The 24,691-nt window shown below is 33.0% G+C and overlaps 2 protein-coding genes and 1 long non-coding RNA gene across 4 annotated transcripts in view; 1 reads left to right on the plus strand and 2 right to left on the minus strand.

Annotated features, from left to right (window-relative positions):
- Nucleotides 1-6,466: 6,466 nt before the first annotated feature.
- LOC127703052 (peptide methionine sulfoxide reductase-like) lies at nucleotides 6,467-10,461 on the minus strand. Its single transcript, XM_052207444.1, has 3 exons — nucleotides 10,210-10,461; nucleotides 9,023-9,167; nucleotides 6,467-7,603 (listed from the first exon to the last, which is right to left on the minus strand). The coding sequence occupies exons 1-3, from the start codon at nucleotides 10,341-10,343 to the stop codon at nucleotides 7,532-7,534; spliced, it is 351 nt and encodes a 116-aa protein (XP_052063404.1). The 5' UTR covers nucleotides 10,344-10,461; the 3' UTR covers nucleotides 6,467-7,531.
- An 829-nt stretch (nucleotides 10,462-11,290) lies between these two features.
- On the minus strand, nucleotides 11,291-16,549 carry LOC127703055 (uncharacterized). The gene is made up of 3 exons (XR_007982640.1): nucleotides 16,425-16,549; nucleotides 14,657-14,714; nucleotides 11,291-11,448 (listed from the first exon to the last, which is right to left on the minus strand). It is a non-coding gene; the product is annotated as an uncharacterized LOC127703055 (long non-coding RNA).
- Nucleotides 16,550-16,886: 337 nt separating this feature from the next.
- LOC127703045 (CCR4-NOT transcription complex subunit 10-like) overlaps nucleotides 16,887-24,691 on the plus strand; it is a 34,004-nt gene continuing 26,199 nt past the window's right edge. Inside the window, exons 1-3 of one of the 2 annotated variants that reach the window (XM_052207435.1) lie at nucleotides 16,887-16,961; nucleotides 21,674-21,974; nucleotides 22,805-22,955. In XM_052207435.1, coding sequence (XP_052063395.1) covers nucleotides 21,693-21,974; nucleotides 22,805-22,955 — 433 coding nt within the window. In that variant the 5' untranslated portion in view covers nucleotides 16,887-16,961; nucleotides 21,674-21,692. Of the gene's footprint in view, nucleotides 17,020-21,673; nucleotides 21,975-22,804; nucleotides 22,956-24,691 lie in introns of both variants that reach the window. The other variant, XM_052207434.1, reaches the window with a different exon arrangement.

The following is a 24,691-nucleotide window of genomic DNA, read 5'->3' on the forward strand; positions in this document are numbered from 1 at the left end:
TTAGTTTTTGCGTTATTGAGAAAAATCCTGTTGAATTCATATAAAAAATTTCAAAATGGGAGTTTAAATTATTGCGATTATAACCCTTGGCATTTATAGCAATAATTTCTGAATTTACAGTATTTGTTCATAAAGGTTTTTTTATGTTATTGCATTTTGACCATACCTGAAAAAAGTTGGTCACAGTAGTATGTGTAGTGGAAATTTAGTGTCAAATATTGTCTTACAACAGCTGGTGGTTGATTCCACCAAGTATATCTCTTGAATTTATCATCTCCCAAGTGGAAACTGTTGTTATGTTCAGTTGAATTATGTAACCTAACTCAGACTAAAGCAAGAAAATTAAACTTGACCTTAAAATATTTAGCTTTTCTTTTTATTATGTTTCAGTGGGGTCATACTTAAGTTTTGTTCATATTTAACTTTCCAAACATGGGTTCTAAATAAATTCACAATGTTTATTTCAGAATAAAGATAGTGCAAATCCTATGTTATGAATCTGTAAAATCAAATCCACATTTTTATACAACCGCAAAAAATTTTTGTGGTCGTATATTGGTATGACGTTGGCGTCGTCGTCGTTGTCGTCCGGCATCGTCGTCCGAAGACACATTAGTTTTCGCACTCTAACTTTAGTTTAAGTGAATGGATCTCTATGAAATTTTACCATAAGGTTCGATACCACAAAAGGAAGGTGGGGATTGATTTTGGGGGTTATGGTACCCACAGTTAAGGAATTAGGGGCCAAAAATAAGCATTTTTGTAACTTCCAGACATAACTTGTGTGTTAGTGTATGGATCTCTCTGACATTGTACCACAAGGTTCCATATCACAAAGGGAATGCTGGGATTGATTTAGGGGTAATTGCCTCCAAATTTTAGGAATTAGGGGCCAAAAAGGGGCAAAGAACAAGCATTTTTCTAGTTTCATGACAATAACTTGTGCGTAAGTGTATGGATTTCTCTGACATTGTATCACAAGGTTCCATATCACAAAGGGAATGCTGGGATTGATTTTGGGGGTAATTGCCTCCAAATTTTAGGAATTAGGGGCCAAAAAGGGGCAAAAAACAAGCATTTTTCTAGTTTCGTGACAATAACTTGTGTGTAAGTGTATGGATCTTTATGAAATTGTACTACAAGGTTCCATATCACAAAGGGAAAGCTGGAATTGAGTTTGGGGATAATTGCCCATAAAGTTTAGGAATAAGGGGCCAAAAAGGGGCCAAAAATAAGCATTTTTCTAGTTTCCAGACAATAACATGTGTTCAAATGTATGGATCTCTCTGAAATTGTACTGCAAGGTACCATACCACAAAGGGAAGGCTGGGATTGATTTTGGGGGTAATTCCCTCAAATTTTTAGTAATAAGGGGACATAAAAGGGCAAAAAAACAAGCATTTTTCTAGTTTCAGGACAATAACTTGTGTGTAAGTGTATGGATCTTTATGAAATTGTACTGCAAGGTTCCATATCACAAAGGGAAAGCTGGGTTTGAGTTTTGGGGTAATTGCCCTAAACGTTTAGGAATTTGGGGCCAAAAAGGGGCCAAAAAACAAGCATTTTTCTAGTTTCCAGACAATAACTTGTGTTCAAGTGTATGGATCTCTCTGAAATTGTACTGCAAGGTACCATACCACAAAGGGAAGGCTGGGATTGAGTTTGGGGGTGATGAATCATAAGGGGGTTCAAAAAATTGGGGGGGATTTTTTTTTTCTTTAAAATTTTCCATTTTCAATTGGTTATTTCTGATTCATATATAAAAGCAAATAATAATGATATGGTTTGAATAGGTAAATTAAAAAATTTTAAGTTCTTAGACCACTTTCATTCTGTGTGAGAAACCTATGCTGTGTCAAATATTTAATTACAATCCAAATTCAGTGCTGTATCAAACTTGAATGTTGTGTCCATACTTGCCCCAACTGTTCAGGGTTCGACCTCTGCGGTCGTATCAAGCTGCGCCCCAGCGGAGCATTTTATTACTTTTTAAAACATGACTGGAATCATTACTTCATAATATATATACGGTGACCTATAGTTGTTAATTTCTGTGTCATTTGGTCTATTGTGGAGATTTGTCTCATTGGCAATCATACCACATCTTCTTTTTATGTATACATATAAATTCTGGTTCAATTGCTGGTTGATAGAATAAAATTGAGAATGGAAACGCTGAATGCGTCAAAGAGACAACTACCCGACCAAAGAGCAGAAAACAGCCCAAGGCCACCAATGGGTCTTCAACACAGTGTGAAAATCCTGCACTTGGAGGCAGTCTTCAGCTGGCCCCTACAGAAGTATTTATCAGGCAAGAATGAAATAGACCCAGGCATGGTTGATACATTAATTTTCAAATAAAGGTCTGCAAAAATTACAAGAACTGATTTGTTGTTGCTGTGATTAGTAAAATATATTTGTGTATGCTTGAAGGTCTATAGATGTTTATTTTTGGTTTACTTGTGTTTTTGAAATGCTGTCTCTCTTGTTTTTATCCAATGTCTCCTTTTTTCATATGTATTTTACAGAAAGTAAAAAAATAACTAGTTACATGATATATCTAAAGTAATTATCTACAGCATTATAGTACAAAATGTATAGAACTTTTAATTTGAATGTACCAAAAAATTTACAAAATTTAATGTCTGCATTTCCTTATGAAACAAGAATATGAATCCATAGGACACCATGCCCTGAAAATACATCACATGGTAAAGCTTTGATCTAAATACATGAAACTTGTTTGTGGTTGCTGTTAAATAGCTGTGAATTTTTAATAAAATGCTTCGCTGGGCGCAGCTTGATACGACCGCAGAGGTCGAACCCTGAACAGTTGGGGCAAGTATGGACACAACATTCAAGCTTGATACAGCTCTGAATTTGGATTGAGATTAAATATTTGACACAGCATAGGTTTCTGACACAGAAAGAATGTGGTCTAAGAACTTCAATTTTTTTAATTTACCTATTATGGTCCAATGTCCAAAATCAAAATACATGGTTAGATTCAGCATATCAAAGAACCCCATATTTCAATTTTTGTTGAAATCAAACAAAGTTTAATTTTGGACCCCAACTTGGACAAACTTGAAAACTGGGATATAATCAAAAATCTAAACACATGTTTAGATTCAGCATATCAAAGTACCCCAAGAATTCAATTTTTGTTAAAATCAAACTAAGTTTAATTTTGGACCCTTTTGACCTTAATGTAGACCAATTAAAAAAAAACGGGACCCAAAATTAAAAATCTAAAAACACGGTTAGATTTGGCATATCAAAGAACCCCAATAATTCATTTTTTGATGAAATCAAACAAAGTTTAATTTTGGACCCTTTTGACCTCAATATGAACCAATTTGATAGCGGGCCCACAAATAAAAAAATCTAAATACATGGATAGATTCAGCATATCAAAGAACCCCATATATTCAATTTTTGTTGAAATCAAACAAAGTTTTATTTTGGACCCCAATTTGGACCAACTTGAAAACTGGGCCAAAAAAGTAAAATCTAAATACATGTTTAGATTCAGCATATCAAAGAACCCCATATATTCAATTTTTGTTGAAATCAAACAAAGTTTAATTTTGGACCCCAACTTGGACCAACTTGAAATCTGGTCCCATAATCAAAAATCTAAACACATGTTTAGATTCAGCATATCAAAGAACCCCAAAAATTCAATTTTTGTTAAAATCAAACTAAGTTTAATTTTGGACCTTTTGGACCTTAATGTAGACCAATTCAAAAAAAGGGACCAAAAATTAAAAATCTAAATACACGGTTAGATTTGGCATATCAAAGAACCCCAATAATTAAATTTTTGATGAAATCAAACAAAGTTTAATTTTGGACCCTTTTGACCTCAATATGAACCAATTTGATAGCGGGCCCACAAATAAAAAATCTAAATACATGGTTAGATTCAGCATATCAAAGAACCCCTTATATTCAATTTTTGTTGAAATCAAACAAAGTTTAATTTTGGACCCCAATTTGGACCAACTTGAAAACTGGGCCAAAAATCTAAAATCTAAATACATGTTTAGATTCAGCATATCAAAGAACCCCATATATTCAATTTTTGTTGAAATCAAACAAAGTTTAATTTTGGACCCCAACTTGGACCAACTTGAAAACTGGGCCAATAATCAAAAATCTAAACACATGTTTAGATTCAGCATATCAAAGAACCCCAAGAATTCAATTTTTGTTAAAATCAAACTAAGTTTAATTTTGGACCCTTTGGACCTTTATGTAGACCAATTTAAAAAACGGGACCCAAAATTAAAAATCTAAAAACACTGTTAGATTTCGCATATCAAAGAACCCCTATAATTCAATTTTTGATGAAATCAAACAAAGTTTAATTTTGGACCCTTTTGACCTCAATATGAACCAATTTGATAGCGGGGTCCACAAATAAAAAATCTAAATACATGGTTAGATGCAGCATATCAAAGAACCCCATATATTCAATTTTTGTTGAAATCAAACAAAGTTTAATTTTGGACCCCAATTTGGACCAACTTGAAAACTGGGCCAAAAATCAAAAATCTAAATACATGTTTAGATTCAGCATATCAAAGAACCCCATATATTCAATTTTGTTAAAATCAGACAAAGTTTAATTTTGGACCCTTTGGACCTTAATGTAGACCAATTTGAAAACTGGACCCAAAATTAAAAATCTAAATACACGGTTAGATTAGGCATAACAAATAAATAAATGTGGTCAAAGATTTTACAAATCTAATGCGCGATACTGGTCTTCCTTTATAAATATGCATTTCTTTAAACATAATTTAAAAGCAGTGTAAGGGAGATAATTTCAATGATGTATTTGATTTATCTCCCTTACACTGTTTTAAATTATCTTAATTGTTCATTAACCATTACTTTATACATAATTTAAAAGCAGTGTAAGGGAGATAATTTCAATGATGTATTTGATTTATCTCCCTTACACTGCTTTAAATTATGTTTTGTACTAAAGTATTTGTCCATTAATGAGGACAACCTTGTTTTTCCCCCTTTTTTGCCCCTAATTCTTAAACAGTTTGAGCAATAACCCCCAAAGCAAATCCTAACCATCCCTTTGTGGTATGGAAACTTGTAGTATAATTTCAGAGAGATCCATACACCGTTCCACAGTTATTGTCTGGAATCTAGAAAATGCTTATTTTTGGCCCCTTTTTGGCCCCTAATTCCTTAACTGTTGGTACCATAACCCCCAAAATCAATCCCCACCTTCCTTTTGTGGTATTGAACCTTATGGTAAAATTTCATAGAGATCCATTCACTTAAACTAAAGTTAGAGTGCGAAAACTAATGCGTCTTCGGACGACGACGCTGGACGACGACGACGACGACGACGACGATGCCAACGTCATACCAATATACGACCACAAAAATTTTTTTGCGGTCGTATAAAAATGAGTCACTTGATAATGATGTCAGTCTGTTTAATGTCCAGTGGAAAATAAAATGCATATTAAGGATGAGAACAATGTGATATAAATATGAATTCACCTTGGTACAAGAACTACACGCCAAGTTGGATGCTAGTATGCAAGAAGATCCAGGTTACAGAGAGGGTTAAGCGCCACCACATTCTTATGTGCCTGTCCCAAGTTGGGAACCTGTAGTTCAGTGGTTGTCATTGGTTCATGTCTCATATTTGTTTTTAGTAAATTGTTTTGTTAAAAATTAGGCCATTAGTTTTCTCAATTGTTTCACATTTTTCAAGTCTGGGCCTTTTATAGCCCACTATACGGTATGGGTTTTTCTCATTGTTAAAGGCTGTATAATTGCCTATAATGGCTAACATCCACTTTATTTGAACTTTTGTGGATAGTTGTCTCATTGGTAATCATACCACATGTCTTTATTTTTATACTGACACATTATTCTGACTCTGGGCTGATTAGTCTTTGCTGTTACTCCTCAATGCTGCATGCTTAGCAGAGAAGCAGCAAATACCGGTACCAATTTCCAAATCCCTTGAATTACACTTGACAATAATGAAGAGTATAATTTGTGGTAAATGAAAGTATACAAAAAGGAGTGAACCACAGCAGCATATAAGGAGCACTGGCATACTAAAAAATACGCTCTGCCTGGAGCAGCTGGATACGACCGCAGAGGTCGAACTCTGAACAGGACACAATATTCAAGCTTGATACAGCTCTGAATTTGGATAGTGATTAAATATTTGACACATTATAGATTTCTGACACAGAATAAATGTGGTCAGATAACTTAAAAATTTTAAATGGGACATTTAATGTACTTAATGGTCCAATATCCAAAATCTAATTCCATGGTTAGATTCAGCATATTAAAAGAAGATAACAATTCAACAATGACTTAAAATGTATATGAACTTTTACACTAAACAGATCTGTACAATTTTAGATTTAGACAATACATGCAGGAATAAACCCCCAAAAAAACTCCATGATGTAGTGAAAGATTTTATTGAAATCACAGATATGCATAATATCACAATGTTATCAAAAAACAAAATTATAAATCAGTCTTAACATCCAATCATAAAATAAATTTGATTTATGATCTTCATAAATGACCAAAATATAAATGTCTTAAGATCATGTTATAACAAAAGTATATGAATTTCTCAGTTTTATGAAATAATAGATATATAAAAAGGATAACAGGAACTTCTAAAAATATTTAACAGTAAAAACAAACCACACCAATCCCCTAATCCTCCCCAAAAAGACATACATATAAAGAATAACAACACATATTCAAGATAACCTGACTTGGTACAGACACAAATTGGAAGGAAAACTAAAAAAAAAAAACAAAAAAAATATAGATCACATCATCATATAAGGTCTTCATTAGTGTAATGAAAGTAAAGGTTTGGTTTTTTAAAATACTAATTTTTCATAATCACAACCATTATTTAAGCTTTGTTCAATTGTACTGCCCTGTCTAGTAGGCACATTTTCTTTTGGACATACTGTATTTCAGTATTGGATACCTGTATGTTCTTGCTTAATCTCAAGTACATTAAAATTTTATCATTTTTCTTATTTTGTTAAAATGGGTTTTTTCAAGCTTTTCAGTAAAATGTTCACATACTACATGAACAACAGTGTAAACTTTCAAATTATAAAGTCATATATTTTGTGCATGTTTTCTTTCCTGACTGGATGATAGGGTTTCCAGAACTCGGCCTTACTGAAGATCTGTAAATTCAGACTTTAATGGACATACACAATTTTCACTGCAAATCATCCACAACCAACAACAAAACAATATAAATAAATGTCACTCTTGAATCAGTTCAATGTAATGTTCTAGATGATTATCAGTTGAATTTAAACTGTGAGTTTTTATTTTATTATGATGTTAATCATGTCCAATATTTTGTACAATAAATTACAAACAGAAAAATGGTTACAGCAAACCTTGCAATTACAATTTGTGTGACATCAATGTATGACTGACTATAAATAAATGTACACTGTTATTGGAAAAGTCACTTTCCATATGCTTAAAGCTTATTTTGCAGCTTCCTGGACACAAGGGATCTGACTTTGTGTGGAAGTCCTAAATTTTCACATTCCTGAAAAATACAAGCATGGTATATAGTGTCTATGCAAAAACATGACAAATAAAAAACACAAATCAAAACTATTTCAAAGTATTTAAATGTAATACCTATCAGCAGTAAGCTATAATACATACAATTAGTTATGTTACCTACAGCCCTCATACACATTACAAGAAAAACACTTGTTTAATAAAATGTTGACACAGAGAAATGTCTCCCCTTTATGTAATTGTAATAATATAATGCAAATGTTGAAATTATCTAAACCATCGACTTATCATAAATGGTTCCCTTTAAACTGACCTAAACACAAACTTTAAGATGTAAACAATGCAAAACTTTAAAAGCAATGATGAGGAGGCAGTCAATATAATCTCCATGGAAATGAGATGTGGAAATGCTAATACAACTGTATACCCAATATCATAAACATACAACAAGTGGTTCCCCTTAGATTGACCTAAACAAAAATTTATCATGTAGACTAAGTAACAGTTTTAATGTCAAATAGACCAAGACTGAGGGGGTGGGGCCAAAGAATCTCCATGGAAATGAGATGTGCCAATGCTAATACAACTACATACCAATTTAATTGACTAACCATTTGTGATTCCCTTTATACTGACCTAATCACAAACTTTAACATTTAAACTAAGCAATAGATTTAAAGTCAATAAACCATGACTTTAGGGATAGGGCCAATATTCTCCATGGAAATGAGTTTGCCAATACTAATACAACTGTATACCCAATATCATTGATCTACTATGGTTCCCCTTAAACTGACCTTATCACATACTTTACCAAATTGGTGACACAGCCACCACTAGAAAGACCCAGACTGAGGGGCAGGGTCAAACAAACTCCATTGAAATGAGATGTGCCAATGTGTATACAATTGCATACCAAATATCACTGACTTATCATAAGTGGTTCTTCTTATACTGAACTAACCACAAACTTTAACATTTAAACTAAGCAATAGTTTAAAAGTCAACAGACCAAAACTAAAGTGGCTAGGCCAATAATCTCCATATAAAGAGATGTGCCAATACTAATACAACTGCATACCAAATATCAGTGATTTACAATTAGTGGTAATGGTTCATCTTTGTCTGACCTAATCACAAACTTCTACAAATTGTTGTCGCCATCGCCAACACTACTATCGTCGCCAGAAGCAGCATGCCTTAGTCTCGCTTTTTGACTAAAATGTGGCTAATAATACATTTATGGTCCTAATTTCATTTTAATCATCTGAAAAAAAAGGTGCTCTCAAAACATCTTGTTGTTAATTTTTATGTTTTTTTTTTTATGGCATTTAATGTTCATTTGTAGCTCATGGAAAATACTCTAGAGCAAAAACAGGACATAACATAAGAATGTGTAATTAGATAAATAATATTTAAATGGATTAAAAATCTTTCTCACCTCTTCAAAAGCTTTAGCTGATCCATATCCTCCTAAGTAACCATTTAAACGGGCAGCAACAGGGGAAGTTATTAGCTCTTCATTACTTAGATTAAGGCAATCTAATATCTCATGATACTTTCTCAATTGGTACTTTTGATGGTAACTAAAAGAATAAAAGCAAAAATTTTGTTTCTCTGAGAATATATATCAAGTGATAAACGATATCTGATTTACTCTGTATTCATTTATTATAAGCCTGAGTTGTGCAGAGGGTCCTCGATGGCCGAGAAGTCTAAGTAGTTATTCTACTGTATCACCAGCCTGTCAACACTGAGGTTGTGAGTTTGAACCCTGCACATGGCAGGTGCATTCGATTCCAATCTTAATTGAAAAGGTTTGTAAATTTTCCTCTCTCTCTCTTTGGCTTCCAGCACCAATAAAAACTGACAGCCAAGATATAGCCAATTGAGCTAAATGTGGTGCTAAACACCAACAATCAATCAATCGATCAGTTGTGCAAACTTCTTTTCTGTAAGGCATAAATGCATTTTTTTATAACATTATTTCAGGAAGGGTGGGGTGTATACCAAATTTACTGGGTTTTGTAGCTGGCTAAAAGGTCAACACAATGATAGCATAGCAGGCAAAGTAGCTAAGGCACTGCAGCCGGTTGTACGAACGTGGCATTAGCCTAATGGGTCATTAAGTCCTCATTAAGCCTTTATGATGCATTAGGCTAATGAAGACCTAATGACTCATTAGACTAATGACACATTCGTACAACCAGCTGCTGGTTTACATGAGTTGTTTTTGCTTTGACTTCTTACATGAGTTGTTTATGTTCATAAGCTTTAACTTCTTACATGAGTTATGTATGTTTGTAAGGTTTAATCTGACTTTATGCCCTTTATGGGCCCTGTAGTTTGGGAAATAAAAATATTCTATTCTATTCTATTCTTTAACCGCTGAGCTGATTGTTGTTGTTTCACAGATACTGTGGATTCATCATTATTTGTGGGATATCCATTTTTGTGGATTTCCTGGATAAAGGTATACCACAAAATTAGATATTCAACGAAGAACAAATTTTCTTTAGCCTTGAAATCAAATAACCCCGGAAAATACAAGTTTTCCTCAAGCCACGAAAATTGGTACCCACGAGTCCACAGTATGTATAACTTATATATGTTATAAGTATATCTTACTCTTCAGCATCATAAAAAGTATCAGCTTTCTTTATCTGAGTAAGTATTGGTTGTACCATTTTTTTCTGTTGTTCATTCCTTGATTCTTCTGCTTCCAATTTCTGTTTAGTGTTATGATAAAAGATGGCTGACATGTACTGGGTTCCATGAGACACAGTAGGATTGTGGAATGACCAAAATTTCTTCAGGAGGTCACCATAGCTTACCTTACTGGGATCATACTCTAAGCTAATAGTTTCTGTATGATCTCCACTACAAAATATTTTACAGTTGAAATCAGTTCATAACCATTTCATTGCCATAAATAAAATGAAACATTCTGTGCTTATTACTGCATAAAGTTTTCCCTATCTTGCATACCGGTACATTGTACCATTCATTTAAATATTTCTTCATGTCATTGCCAATTAAAACAAAATTTATCTACAATTGACACAATTATTAATCATTTCTGGTAAAATTAAATGAAGAAATGTTACAACATATAACTGTTTTCAGAGTAAAACGTATTCCTATTTTTCACATATGTATGTTCCATGAAATTTTAATGAACATTTCAGAATACGTTTGTTGTTATGAATACAAAGAAATGTCGGATAGATATCATTTAGACAGTAAACCAAAAACATATGCAATTCAAAATTTAACATTCATTTGTTTGTCAAATCAGATCAGATCAAAAGTTGCCTTACATAACCTTTCATCCTCCAGTGGCATAATTAAGATACTGTTTTATTCATATACCTTAGATGGATTTGGCTATTTTTTTAGGTCCTTTTTGATAATATAGCTCTTCAACTGTTTTGGTTCTTATACATCCTTGGCTTTCAAATATTCTGCTTTGATCTTTCCCGATGAAGGTAAATCCAGAAAAGCGCTTCAGAGCATGAAATTTATAACATGTTGTTTTCATTTTTTGTTGAAATGAAGCGATAAAATTAAGCAAATATTATTCTTTTAATTAATGTCTTGAAATCAATTTGACCAGATAAATTATCACACACATTTTTTTGAAGTTGTAAGATAATACGTATTTGTAGCAGATTGATCATATATGATTATGATAATGTCATACATGTTACGATAGGTAGCATTCTTTGTGGTTCCACCTGTGAATCCCACTTTGGTTGTGATCACACCAGGCAGACAGCCAAACTGTGCCTCAGGGAACCAAAATCAGCTCAGGGCGAAAGTTGCCTTACATAACCTTCCATCCTCCAGTGGCATAATGAAGATATTCTACAAAAATAAAACATATGTATTTTCTAAATAAACCATTTCAGCTGTTCTGATTGAGGACTGGTTCAGAATAATATTCACTTAGACTTAAAGTGCAAAAAACACTTTGAAATAGTGGTGCATTACCCAAGTAAGGCTCTTCAATGGTTATCTTTTCGAATTAGACTATTTACCGGATTTGTAATAACATAAGCAACTCGACGGGTGCCACATGTGGAGCAGGATCTGCTTACCCTTCCGGAGCACCTGAGATCACCCCCCGTTTTTGGTGGGGTTATTGTTGCTTAGTCTTTAGTTTTCTATGTTGTGTCACCTGTACTATTATTTGTCTGATTGTCCTTTTATTTTTGGCCATGACGTTGTCAGTTTGTTTTCGATCTATGAGTTTGACTGTCCCTCTGGTATCTTTCGTCCCTCTTTTATCATACATTTGTACCTTAATGATTTTTTTTGTCATTTGTGGAACTTGGTGTTGATGGCAGATTTTTTTATAGTTAAATTTATTCACAAAATTTTAAAGACCCTTGGCAATTTAGAGCTTAATATATGGTACTAATAGTTTTAACCAACAGAGTTTCACCGTAATTTTATACTTTTTCCTGTGTTTTTGACTGGTCCTTTTAATGACAAACTGGGGACCTACAATGAATGGTGAAAGTGAAATTGCATCTTTTACATACACATACCTTGTGAACTAGGAAAGCTGATTGTTTTAATCTTTTTTGTAATCAATTTAAAATCAACGAAGAATTGACTCATGCATCATCATCATATTTACTTAACAAAAATTGTTTTCCTCTTAAGCTCTTTTTAAACAGGGACTCACTTTGCCATCCAAGGATCCGTTCACAAATAATAATTCAAAAATATCGTTTTACAATAAAAGACTATATGAAAACTATCGCTATCCACCTGACTATAGTTGAGAACCATATGTTGCCATCTAGTTGTCTTTCTTTCTACTGTTAAGTTGCTGACAAAACATCTGCCATATAAAAAACCTTATGCATGGTTCATCACAGTCTTAAGGCAAAAAAGGCTATGTTTACACTTCAAAATTTATTCTGAGTAAAGTCTAACAAATTTTATAAGAAAAGAAGTGAAAACAAAAAATGAGTTTAAGGGAAAACTCAGCAAATAAAATCTAGAGATTTTTGTAAACAAAAATAAAACCATCTTGCAAATGTGTCTTTCTACTCAGATTTCATGTAGATATAATAAGAATTTTAATTAATACTTTAATAAGATAAAAACTTTACCTGAAATCAACAGTGAAGTTTCTTTGTTTACATAGATAATGACATCATAAATAAAAAGTTACTCAAGAACGGCAAAAGTGATGCCAATCACTCTGACAGGGCGGGGGCATAAAAACAAGTCAGATTATTTTACAGGACTAACTAACAAACTTTGTCCTCTTACACAGGTTACATCTGTCTCATCATGCTCATAATGATGTTTAATTTTACTATTCTTCAGATGATTTTTGTCTCTTTTTGACAAATACAAGGGAAATGTAAAAGATATTCCAATAGATTAGATAGTTAACATTGTCTCTGCAGGTGCTAGTCAACCATTTGTCAACTAGGCCCGAAGACATCTAATACTGCCTATAACAACATCTGGTATTGTCAATAAGACACCTCAGAAATGTCCATAAAGTTGTTTTATCTATTTGATTGATTGGTGTTTAAAGCTACTTTCACCACTGTTGGTTATTTTGTGGGGTTAGTCTGTATCAATGGATGAAGCCGGAAAGAACCACTGACCTGCGTAGGAAAATGATATTTTAAATGGTTAAATTGACATTATATAGACTGTCTGAGTTGACTTTGTGGCAGTCCATGTTGACTTTCTAAGTTGTCTCAAGGCCAACGAATTTATACCAAGATTCAAGATTTTTATTAACCAATCTTGGACTCGCGCACGCAAATTGTGTGAGACTTGACAGCACTGCATTACGATATGCTGGGCACAAGTTTACCCATGTCATATTGTGCCATATAATAAAAATAAATGTGGATAGTGTCCACATGTGGACACAGATGATGCCCCCGCTTGCATATCATATAGTTATAAAGGGACATAACTGAAGAACAGTAAAAGTGACGCTACCCAAATTTGAACTTGATCTGAGTTTTGTGTGTAAGTCTCATAACATTTGGTTGAGGCTAACTTAAGTAGAGAACAGAAACTAAAAATTCAGCACTTTTTCTATTCATAAAGGGGCATAACTCAATAATGGTTAAAGTGACACTACCCAAATTCAACTTGATCTGTGTTTTATCAGTGAAAGTCAAAATTAAACATTGCATTGTATAAAGCATTGATTGTAGTTGATTCAACTATAATCATGGACAAAGGACGATAACTCCAATTTTAAAAATAACTTGATATTTAGAAGAAAATAAAAATTTTGCATTTTTTTTACATATATAAAGGGACATAACTCTAGAACGGTTAGAGTGACGCCACCAAAATTCAAACTTGATCTGTGTTTTGTGGTAATAAGCATTGTGTATAAGTTTCATAACATTTGGTTGAGGCAAACTTAAGTTAGAGAACAGAAACTAAAAATTTTGCAATTCTTCCATTTATAAAGGGGCATAACTCTAGGACGGTTGAAGTGACACCACCAAAATTCAAACTTGATTTGTGTTTTGTGATAATAAGCATTGTATATAAGTTTCATAACATTTGGTTGAGGCAAACTTAAGTTAGAGAACGGAAACTAAAAATTTAGCAATTTTTCCATTTATAAAGGGGCATAACTCTAGAACGGTTAAAGCGATGCCACCAAAATTCAAACTTGATCTGTGTTTTGTGGTAATAAGCATTGTGTATAAGTTTCATAACATTTTGTTGAGGCAAACTCAAGTTAGAGAACGGAAACCAATTTTGGGACGTACGGACGGACGTTCGTACGTATGTACGTACGTACAGACGGACAAGGGTAAAACTTAATGCCCCCACCGCTACGGCGGGGGCATAAAAATTCTATTTGCCAATCTCTGTACTATAAATCAGGCTCTGTTTATATATCTGATATCACTATTTATGTTGTATTTGTTTTTTAAAATGTGTTTGTGAAAGTCCAATGTTTGGACTGTTTAAGTAAATATTTGACCTGAAGAAAAAAAATCTATGATGACAATTATTATATAAAATTGAGAGTTAACCTGTAGTTATACCCTTTTAACAGACTCACTATTTAGCGGGCTGCAGGTTGCGGGCTGCAGGCTGCGGGTTGTGGGTTGCGGGCTGCTCTATTTCATTAAATTACAAAGTTACATAAAAATCTAAATACTAATTTTCCTTTACAGGTTTAACGTTAATGAAGAGCTGTGGCATGAGCGCATGATACGCCTGTCGCTTTTTCTATGAATAAAGTTCCATAACTTCTCAATGTCATATCAGAAATTTATAAAAACTAAAGGGAGGTTATTTCAATAGATATAAACCAGTCACCAAAGTTTCATGAAAACTGCTCAAAACATTCTTGAGTTATTGTCCGAAAACTGGAACCCCCCTTTTTTTAATGAATAAAACCACATCATTCGGAAATGTAAAATGTAAAATTTATATAAATCGTAAGGGAACTTATAGATATAAACAATTCGCCAAACTTTCATGCAAATTGGTTAAAGAAAAAGGGAAAGAAATAAAAAACTATCAAATTTTGTTAAAAATAATTAAAAGAATATTAAAAGAAGATGACTTTAGTCCAGATGATGAAAATAAAAAAAAATTAAGTATTTCTGTATCACAAATTTGAAAAAAAATATACATTATTTTATTTTGATTTAAACCTTTATTTGTTTCTCCAGTTTATTAAGACATATTGACTGACCATAGAAATGAAACATTAGAATAGTAAATTTTGAACTTAAACAAATTGTATCTGACAATATATATATATTATTCGTCTAAACAACACGTCACTGCTTCAGACGTACTTATTATATATATATTCCAAATACCGTTTCGATTCCTAACATCACTGAAGAGACATTAATTGCCGAAATCCGGATATGGTGTACAAATTTTTGCACCTCATGTTTGCGGTATACCATCTTTTCCGCAAGTTTATTGTTTTCTGTCTTGTAAAGACACTTTGTATTCACTTGCTGTATGTTCTATGGCTTCTCTTTCATTAAGTTTTGGTACTTTATAAAATTATTTCATTTTTATTTTAAGGATGAAAGGTCTTTTTTATATATATGCAAAGGGATGCTGAATTGCACATAACTATTACATCTCCTTTACTTTTATTTAATGAGTTTGGACAGAAGATATCAAACAAGTTATATAAAATTTTGTCTGAAGAATCTGTCACTAAAACCAATAAATCCATCCTAAAATTAGATGGTTCGATTCACACAATAAATTTCTGACCTTAAAAATTTGGTAAATCTGGCTAATTATCTATAGGTTTCAATTAAAATCATGTTTTATCTAAAGAAAAGGAGAAAAAGAAGAAACACAAACAAATAGGAAGAAAAGTGATAATATATCCTTAATATAACAATCTATAACAACACAAAGCAATGTGTTATTGCACATAAATAGTTTAAGGTCTGTATGCCAAATGTATGACAAATATGAGATGATCTAGAATCATAGTAAGATAAAATCTTAGCAATCTTTGGACACTTTTAAATTACTTGAATTATTAAGTATGATCATTATTTTCATTATCACACTTAATTCAGGGAAATTTTAAGAAAATTATGTAATTTCTTCCTGAAAAGTTACTTTTCGTACACTTTAAATAGTGTCATTGCTTTGTGTGATAAAAGCACTGGCCTAACTGGTTAACAATTTTTACTTTTTATCAATTCTATAATAAGTGATATTTTTGGTTTTGATATTTTCTATATATTTTGGTATAATAAATGACCAGCAATAAATCATTAAAAGTCTGTTAATAATAATACACATTCTTACACAATTTTTTGAAATTTCACAAATATTACCTTTTACAAGTATATACAGTGTTTTGGTGATTTTTTTTTTCTTCCCTATTTATTGTTCAACTGACTTATTAGATCGCAACCCGCAGCCCGCAACCCGCAGCCCGCAACCCGCAACCAGCAAAATATACACACTCCCCTTTTAATAGGATATTGTTATGATGTAACTGTAACTTTCAGATGTCAGTTTAATCTGCTATAAATTCTCAATTCCTCAATGGAAAAATGGTAACTTTAATGAACCAGGAACAAGTAGTTCCCAACAAAAAATAACCTAAATTAATGAAATATTATCATATTAATTATAAACGCAACATACCTCAATAGTTAATATTTTATTGCTTGTATTATCAAATAAACTATTCAGTTTTATCTGTACCTGTATCGTTAGCGGTGAAAAGTCTTGAATATTATTTCTTAAGTCTACAATATAAGTTGAGTCGGTTATAAAATCATGAAATTAGACTTCCCACAAAGGCAAGATGGATGCCTGCTGAGTCCAGGCCCAGGCCAGGTTTTTGAAAAACAACAAACAGCAGAGTAACCTAAATTTTGTATCCACTTTAATTACTTTGAAACTATTTACATAAACTACCAAGTAAATATATGCCTGTATCAAGTATAAATCCCTGTTATACGATGAAAATTGAGCAAATTCTCTCCGTCGTGACCTCAGACAGAAAAAAAATCCTTCTTCCCTCACTTTGGGAGTATTTTCGTATTGTTTAAATACGACAGTGTATTCATAATTATAATGTCGAGTGATTTAAAAAAAATCTGATCTTATAGATTCAACAGTACGCTCTTGTTATTGTGTGTGACTGCCTCGGTGGTCTTGTCTTCGCCTCGAGTGGGGGAGGTTGTGGGTTCGAATCTCGGCCGGGTCGAGTAAGAGCAAAGACTGTTGGCTTGGAGTCGGAATAATGTGTCCGGTTAAGGTGACATGTCTTCCTTGTGAACACATTAAAAATCCTGCTCAGCGTGTCAGTCTAGTAAAAAGCAGGGTTAATAGTCATATTACATTAACATGTTCTTGTCCTGAAATTATAAGCATATTAATTTGCCGCTGGACGGTAAGCAGCCATCCATCATCATCTTGTTGTTATTGTGAAAATACATGACTGGTACCGGCGGGATAATTTCTCTGGATCTAAATTCAGTGCTCTGTGCTAGTCCAACGGAGTTGAATAAAAAAGTGTCCTTTACCACACAAAAATTATAATTTAAGTTAAAGAATATGTCTAATCCACTACACAATAAGGGCGTGTTTTTTTGTTCTTCAGTAGTGAGCCAGAAGAGGTCCATTTCTATTTTTTTGCATTGGGAAGATCTTCTGTTCCTCTCCTATCTCTTCTTTTTAAATAGGTGGTTTAGACGGCAGAGGCATATAACAAACATGGCGTCGTTTAATAGTCTAAATGACATTAATAAATTTATGAATTCAGATGTAATAGAATGTGTGCTGTGTGATTAAAGTTTTTATGGTATTGCAGCCTTAGAACATCCCTGTTGGGACGATAACCTGGATAAATATAAAAACTACATGAACAATCAAAGTAAGGGGACGACTATTTTATATTCTGGGGAAGGGGGAGGGAGCAGGATAATTTTTTTTGCGGATTTATTATACATGTCCCTAAGCTTGCCATGCCTATTTTCAGCTTTCACTAGGCCTCCATATTCCTTTTCAAAATCCTCATGTCCCCCACCCCCACCAAAAAAAAAAATAGCAAATGGTTTTCTCCTTATTCAACATGAGTTTAAAATGATTGGTAGTTTGTTGCTGAATTTTAACGTCCAGTGACAGATATTTCATGCATTTTCTGGAAAAACATGAGTCTAAAAGTCAGGTATATAATATAAAAATAAGGAGATGTGGTATGATTGCCAATGAGAAAACTATCCATTGGAGTTCAAATTAAGGGGATATAAGGAATTATAGGTAACCATATGGCCGTCAACCATGACAAAACTCCATACCGTATAGTCGGCTATTAAAGGCCCCGACATGAAAAATGTAAAATAATTGAATCGAAAAAACTAACGGCCTTATTATATATAACGAAAAACAATTTACAAATATAAATTATGAGGCAACACACATAAACCAACGACAACCACTGAACTACATGTTCCTGACTTGGCACAGGCACATTAAGAATATGGCAGGGTTAAACATGTTTATGATCGATCAATTCTTCCCTAAACTGGGACAGTGGTGTAACTGTACAACATAAGAACAAAGTCAAACTGTAAAAATCAGTTGCAATAGTAATAACTGAAAAGATAAGAGACACAAATAAATAAAACCCAACTAACATTATGACAATAGAGACAAAGCACCGAAATAAGAGTATTTTCAGTTTCTGAAAGTTTGTTCAAAGCCAATTACAACTAACAAATAAATCTTGTTCCCCATACTAAAGTATCAATCATTACACAATCAACAGATTTAGTAATAAACAGTATGAGAAACGCAATGACCATGTATACCTTGTATACATATACAATCAAAAAGTCGTGGTCCGAAGGTTTTGACCATCGAAATTTTGCAATAGAAATAATAGTTAGGACCATCAGATTTTCTACAAGGGCCACCAGGGAAAAAGATTTTGAGAACTCTGCAATATCTTTTATATATGCAAAAATAATCCAGTTCTTTACTTTAAAAAATTTAATAGACAAGATGTCCAAACAAACATTGAAAAATTCTTGTACAGTTTAAGATTATGACCTAAAAATCACATGGTCGGCGCTTCAAGTCAGATTTTAGTTAGTAAAGTATAAAGAAAAAATTTCACGAACACAGCGATTTCTTCCAACCAATTTTGTTTGTTTTTACACTTATTGTATAATTACACCAATGCTGAAACATAGCACACTATTACAATCATGTCTACTGAATAAATTGAAGTATCTTAATTTTCTAATAAATTATCGTAAACTTCATTTATGTCATCCAACATAAAAAAAATCTGATATATTCGACGGCAAATAGATTTTTTGTTTTATTGCTTCTTCTACAGAATATCTCCAGAAGAGGTCCAGATTCATTTTTTTGGACTCTTCACCAGAAGACGTTCTGGAAATGTACAGAAGAGATCAATGAAACACGCCCTAGTATATTAAAAAAAATGACTTCTTCTGTTGCGCCACCGTTATATACAATTAATAAATAATTTCACAATAAAAAGATAAAATTATCTTTGATTGTAACCCGTATGCACCCATAAAATAACCAACATTTATTATTGGTCAATACAGTCTGCTCAAATGTCTACTTGATTGATTGAAACTGATGATACCTGTGGAGGTTCCCACCTTGATCATCAGCATACTGTCAAAATAAGCTTTAACTTTACTTATCAACATGATAGACTGTTTTTTCTTGTCACATTTTTGTTGTTTGAATAGCAGTTCATACCTCTTCATATGCAGATTGTTATTTAGTTGTCTACACATGTACACTCCTTCTAGCCAGTCCAGCAATACTTTGATTAAGATCACTATTTTGTTTATCTATAGCATAATAGAAAGGATTAACTATTAGCTGAACTAAGTCTATATCATCTCCAAAGCAAGATTTTGCTAAAAGTTCACTACCTCTATCGACTATTATCTCAGTCAATCTTTTCCTGTCTGTTTCCAGTGATTTACATGCCAGTAGAAAATGTGATAAAATTTCCGGACTCTTGTTACATAGCTTACATGTTGGACTGACTTTTTTTATTGAATGCAGCTCAATTAGATTGAAAGATATGTGTTCCTGTTGTAATTTTGATTCTTGTAGGAATCCTTACAATGTCTCTATTGTTTGCTGTCAGTGGGTGTATTTTGCTGATGTTATATTGACAATTCATATATTGGAGAGTTGAGAACATCTTTGAGTCATCAAGAATCTTGTTGGTCCAGTAAATTTGCACTTTATTGTTTATAAAGGATTTCCATTTTGTTTTTGTTGGCAGATCGTCGAAAAAGTTTTCTATATTTTCTATCTTTAATATATAGTAAACAGAGCATTTTAATTTCAATGAACCAACTATTACTATTGAAGGATTTTGGTTTAAGCTGCCTTTCTGCTATTCTCCATTCATTTGAGTCCAATCCGGAAAAAACAGTCACTTAGACAACTTCCTGTTAAGGGTCAAGTGGTTCAAAAAAAAAAGTCATCAGTAATGAGCTGAGGAGGAAAACGTGTAGAAAGTGAACATTTTGAAATTTGTCTTGTTTGTATAGTTTATGATCCAATTTTATAAACACAAATTAAAGTAATTTGCATTGTTTGATTTTGATTTTTGGTGTTTTAACGCCTCTTTTAAGCACCGCTTTTGGGCTATTTCGTGGCGGCCAGTTTTATTGGTGGAGGAAGCCGGAGTGCCCGGAGAAAACCACAGCCTTTGATAGGAAAACTGACAATCCTAGTCAATTAAGATTGGAGTCGAGTGCACCTGCATGAGCGGGTTTCGAACTCACAACCTCAGTGTTGACTGGCTAGTGATTACAGTAGTAACTACTTAGACCACTCGGCCACCGAGGCCCCCTGCATTGTTTGAAGTGTTTACAACAGTTTTAGCATAACTCTTTGAATTTTTTTATGCACAGTACATTGTTTAAACAGGGCCCCAGATACATGTAGCTTCAACTGGTTTGAAAGAGTTGTGTAATTTCAGAACTTATCCGGAATGGAATAAATAGCAATAAGGTGTTTTATAACATCTTGAAAGGCTGTTTAAATTTTTTTGCTGTCACACCTTCCTACAATGTATAATGCTGAAGCCGTTTTTTTCAGTTGGACTTTGAGAAAGAATTTTCCTCTCAACTTTGAGACCCAATTTTCCCATGAAATCTTCACTGACGACTAGAAATGTTTGCATACATACTAATTCTTACCTTTTTGTGTGCTTGTTGGTTCCAAATATTTTCAAAAATATCCCGGTAAGTTACAATTCCATTCAAGATATCAATGACTTACTGATTTTTAAAAATGGTTTCCCAGATTTCCCAAGATCTTTCACTTTTGGAGAGTTTAGACCAATTTCGAATTCGTTCACTTTCCTGTAAATTTCCTATGAAACAATGCAATCACAGTAAGAACCAATTGTTGGATGACATCTTTTACGCTAATTGACCTCAGGTCAACCACCAAACTCTAAAATTTGATGGACCCAAATTTCCAGAACTTCCATTTTATATTTTTGGAAGTTTTAATATTGGTAAGTGATAAATGTACTTTATTTTAATTTTTATTTCAGGTACATTTACATATAAGTAATGGCATCACAAGAAAACAAAGATGATTGTCCTCAAGAGACTGTAGATATTCCACCACCTATACCATCAGTCACAGAACCCCAGAAACAGATAGCCAGCCAAGCTCTACAGGAATTTGAAAAGAAGAACTATGGTGCTTGTTGTAATCTTACACACAAACTTTTTGTTGAACGTTCAATGGATCCTAAAGTGGTTCACAACAAAGCAGTAGCAGAATTTTATCAAAGTGGATTCTTGACTACAGATGAATTTAGACAGAGCCTTGATAAAGTTTGCCAGATGGTATAATTTTAATTCCAAACAGTTTTCATGTTAATTAAAAGTGTTGTGTTGTTGGGTATTGCCATTGCTGTCTCTTGCAAGCCTGTTTGCCTTGAGTGGAAGAGTTTGTATGTTTGACTTCTGGCCAGGTCAATCCAAAGACTTGAAACTTGGTATTTGCTTTTCCACTAAGCTTGCAGCATTTAGGAGATAAAAAGTCTGTTTTGTTCAAGAGTCAAAAGGATGTGTATTGGTAGGTGGCAAGTCTTCCTGCATGTCCTGCTGAACTTAGCCCATTAAGAATTGGGTTTAGTGAGTTGGAAGTACATGCAATGTTGTATTTTAATCATACAATATGTTATTGTTCAGAGGAATATTACAGCTGTAGCATCTTTCAATAAGGATATCAAAGGAATTTATTTGGCAAATATTTCCCTGTTTTCAAACTGCTAAAAAGCATTAAGTTTTTTTAATTTAAATTGTGGCAGGTACTGCATATTGTATTTTGATTAAGGCAATCAGTAATGAAATCTGTCAGTTAGTCCCTTCTGCGATGAAAATTATGGTGAAATAAATGAGTGTTGGACCTCAAAGTCTGACTAGTTTAAGGATATTATACAAAAAAATATTAATTATTGGCTGATAAGGAATTGTGCTGAAAAATTTGTTAACGCTACATGATCAGTTATTACTTTTTCTACATCCTGGTCTTTCTAGTAATCACATGGGCAGTTATTTCCGAAGCATTTTGTAAATATCACTGAGGAACACAGTTATGGGTGTCTTGATGATAATATACTGCTATATCATAACTTGATAATAATATTATACTTCAATTTTTATTTGACCAGGCTAACATCAGTATGGATAACAGTGACAGTTTAGAAGATGTAGATCATAGTGTATTGTACTTTAACCAAGCGGTTATATTTTACCATCTCAGACAGTATAAAGCTGCCACTAAAGTCCTAGACAAACTCTTCCAGTTTATAGAACCTATAGGTATTATTACACTTAGATAAAGTCCAAGTTGTGTGGGTAATATATATGAACCACTTTCTGTGCAAGCAGTTTCCAACTCATGTGTTTTGAATGATTTGAAAGGTATAAATGTACTTGATAAAATTGTTGCTCACCTCCAAAGGGTGTGTATCCTCTGACATGTATAGTTAATAACAAAATTATTTGAGTTCATTGAACCAGTAAGGGGCCTCGTTCCAATCTTAATTGACTAGTGTTGTCAGTTTTCCTACCAAAGGTTGATGGTTCTCTCTGGGAACTTTGTCTTCCACCACCAATATAAACTGACTGCCATGAAATAGCGCAATTGTGCTGAAAGTGCTGTTAAACAGCAAACAATCAATTGAACCAGTAATTTGAATAAAACAGAAGTCTCCTATATGATTTGAGCCTCTTACAACTTAATTCCTAAAAAGTTAGTCATTCAAGTTTTGTGAGGTTATTCTTTCCTCTAAACATATGCCTATATTTTAAAGTAGACTTTAGCTTTAAATTTCTTCATTTTGAAGTGTTCCCACAAATAGCTGGATTTTTGTTTTGATTATTTTAAGTTCATTAAAAAGTAATCATCCAGCTGTTCTCTTGATTTCTTTCCTGATCCAACTATTTGCATAAAACTGAATTTAATAAAAAAAAGATATATAGATTATTGACACATTTGGCATTGTATGAAAGGATTTTCATTTAAGTTTGTCACTCACAAAAACCAGCATTTCAGCACTTGCATTTCCATTTTTGTCGAGTCTGCAACATTTATGTTGCGAAAGTGAGTGATTGCAATCCTAGATTCCATCATCGTCAACATTCAGGTTCAGTCAGTGTTTTTTTTTTAGACATCAATAACTTGTCAAACCTTCATGGAATTATATGAAATTTAGACAGAAGCTTGTTTATGACCAAAATAAAGTATTCAGAGAAAAATTTGAAAATTTTTGTTTTCATTTTTTCCGTATTTTACTGATAAATGACTAGTTTCTTTTCCAGTTAATATTCAGATTCAGTCTGAGGTTAAAGTTTTTCAGTCATCAATAACTTTGTCAAATCTGATCGTCTGTCCGTCCGTTCATCCGTCTGTCCCTCTTCAGGTTAAAGTTTTTGGTCACTTCAGTTTAAAGTTTTTGGTCAAGGTAGTTTTTGATGAAGTTGAAGTCCAATCAACTTGAAACTTAGTACACATGTTCCCTATGATATGATCTTTCTACTTTTAATGTCGAATAAGAGTTTTGACCCCAATTTCACAGTCCACTGAACATAGAAAATGATAGTGGGAGTGGGGCATCCATGTACTAAGGACACATTCTGGTTATGACCAAAAGACAGTATCCAGAGCGAAATTTTGAAAATATTTTTTTTTTTTTTAATTTTCTGTATTTTACTGATAAATGGACTTAGTTTTTTTTACAGATAACATTTGGGCTCAGTCTGAGTTTAAAGCTGTCAATCAACAATAACTTTGTCAAACCTTCATGGAATTTTTTGAAATTTGGACAGAAGCTTGATAATGACCAAAATACAGTATCCAGATCAAAATTTAGAAATATTTATTTTCTTTTTCCGTATTTTACTGATAAATGGACTTAAGTGTTTTTTTTTTTTATAGTTTACAAGTAGATACAGTCTTGGGTTAAAGTTTGTTACACCTCAATTACTTTGTCAAACCTTCATAGAATTTTATGAAACTTTGGTTTAAGCTTTTTTATGATTAAGAGATAAATATA

Source organism: Mytilus californianus, unplaced genomic scaffold (genome assembly GCF_021869535.1).
Source record: "Mytilus californianus isolate M0D057914Y unplaced genomic scaffold, xbMytCali1.0.p SCAF_5, whole genome shotgun sequence".
NCBI classification, from domain to species: domain Eukaryota; kingdom Metazoa; phylum Mollusca; class Bivalvia; order Mytilida; family Mytilidae; genus Mytilus; species Mytilus californianus.